The 2335-nt window shown below is 42.6% G+C and overlaps 1 protein-coding gene across 1 annotated transcript; it reads right to left on the minus strand.

The window, feature by feature from the left end:
- Nucleotides 1-277: 277 nt before the first annotated feature.
- Nucleotides 278-454, minus strand: SARC_12704 (hypothetical protein; the record flags this gene model as incomplete). The annotated part of the gene is made up of 1 exon (XM_014293184.1): nucleotides 278-454. A coding segment is annotated over one exon (177 nt), but the record flags the coding sequence as incomplete, so codon positions are not given.
- Nucleotides 455-2335: the final 1881 nt, after the last annotated feature.

Below are 2335 nucleotides of genomic sequence, written 5' to 3' on the forward strand. Positions count from 1 at the left end.
TGGTCTACACAGGGCTCTGGTACGTACAATTTGATAACTAGTATGCCAAAGAGTAGGATTAGTTCATATCAGAGACGTGCAAATCTATAATCGTTAATCATTTCCCAATAACTTTCCTTCATTCAGAAGCACTTACCCTCCGCCGACACGACCAGAGGGAGCGCCACATGACGGGCGAGAACATATCAGTATTGTTTCAAAACACAGCGAAATTAAACCACCGCAAAACATTGTATACACAGCACTTGTTACTGCACTTTCTTTCAGAAGTACTTACCCTCCGGCGGGAGGACCACGTGATACGGGCGAGAAATCTCCGGTATTGGGTAGTCGACACTGTTTGCACTCGTAGTTGCGGGCAAAGTTGTGGAAGTTGCACTGGGGACAGGTCCAGTCACCGTCCTTCTGCTCAACCCTAGAGCTGCCGTGGCTCGTGTGTGCGGGTCCAGGCATTCTACGAACGAAAGATAAGTTGACAGGAACAGCAGTTAGATACACTAGGATACTCAGCATCACTTTCACTTGGTATATATGTATGTATGGGAATCAGATATACGAACCGTGCCGCAGTATATTGCGACAAAGATATCAAAATTACACAATACCAGTCTAGAAACCGGCCTTTTGTTTCAGCTTAGCGTTACCATAACTTCTGTGTGCGAATCCGGGCCAAATCGTTAAAGATGGCAGTCCAGTACTCGCACTAAATCGCAGGAATTCTCAGCAATCAAAGCCACACCGAGAGGGTGAAATTCTAGGCTCATACCATAGCCTTACGGCGCATCTTCTAGAAGATTACACTTGTAGCCATTTAACGAATGGTGTTGCGGTACACACCAATACCTATATTTATGGGATACACGAACGCAGCTATGATAGAAAACGGCTTAAAATAGACACAACACAGTCACCATACTATAACTGCAACGTAGTTTCCCAATCGAGATACATACCTTCCCAGGGGAGCTCTCTTCGGGCGTTCAAGCTCCACAATCATGTCCACCTCCACAGGTACTCCCAAAGGCAAGGAACTGAATCCGGCAGCCACACGGGTGTGCTGTCCTTTCTCGGGACCATATAGTTCGACAAGTAGATCGGATACACCTGATACGATGGCAAAAACAAGATCAGTTGGTCTTAAAAGATATGATAATGCGTACTGTATATTCGTGTATGCAGTCATGTTCCATTCTGTGCGAGCATATATATATATATGTATATAAATATACATATAGGGTGCCGCTATTCTGGAATAAACTGTCCAATCAGCCCCTAAGAGATAACCTGGGTGAAAGTAACATATATTTTATCATAATAACACTCACAAATGAATATATAAAAATATAAGTATGCGTGTGTGTATGTATGTATGTTCATGTTTGTGGACATAGAACGGGTTTAATTGCGAGTGAATCAATCTGTTGATGAATCGCAAGTGTTCATAGTACATCATTGCACAAATTGAAATGAAACGACCAAACATCTGTTGACAACCTTCGATTCGGCGTGAAATCTCGTCAACTCGGTACAATACGGATGATACAAAACTATAGAAGCACACCATAACATGCCTACCTTTCCCTCAGGTGGCTCTGCATAATCAACTTTTCGAAACTTACAAACAAATATGTAATTATAAACCTCAATACGAGCCCTACGCATGTAAGCCCGTGCCACCTACAACGAACAAATCAGCGACACAGGCGACATGCAAATCACTTCGATTGCGTGGTGGAACTTGAGAAAATCAAAAGTACATAATTATGGATTTGAACACTGAAACGAGACACTATTTGCTATCTTAAGCCCATACATCCACACTACATAGGGACGGTCGATCGAGACGTACCATTCAGTACAGAAGGGTGGGCGGTGAAATCGGGAGTGCAATTGACCATTCCACCGACCTTCACAAAGCTCTGTAGTAAGAACGCGGGTAGTTGAGCAAGCGAACTAAACGATACATATTGCATTATATACTATGTTTTGCTTGGTTTGCACGGATACAAATTATAGAGATCTATGTGCAAGGCACGAGCAACAAAAAATACATGCCGCTGTACATCATGTTTTTCTTAATACACAAAAGTTAATGCAGGTCACTGTCTACTATATTGTACGAGCATCGATGCATATATGAGAGCATACTCCTTCAGGACACATATCAAATGCTAAGCTATCACTCAGGGACTATAATTGAGGGATAATAAATTGTAGCTGCGATGGGATAGTAAAGAAATAGTCGTCACTGAGGTGACTGAGAAACATTCATTGCGGCTGCCTAAAGCTTAAAAGAAATGACGTGCTGCCTTAAAATGGCACAAAGACAAGGCTA

This window comes from Sphaeroforma arctica (genome assembly GCF_001186125.1).
Source record: "Sphaeroforma arctica JP610 unplaced genomic scaffold supercont1.2517, whole genome shotgun sequence".
Classification (NCBI taxonomy): Eukaryota; class Ichthyosporea; order Ichthyophonida; genus Sphaeroforma; species Sphaeroforma arctica.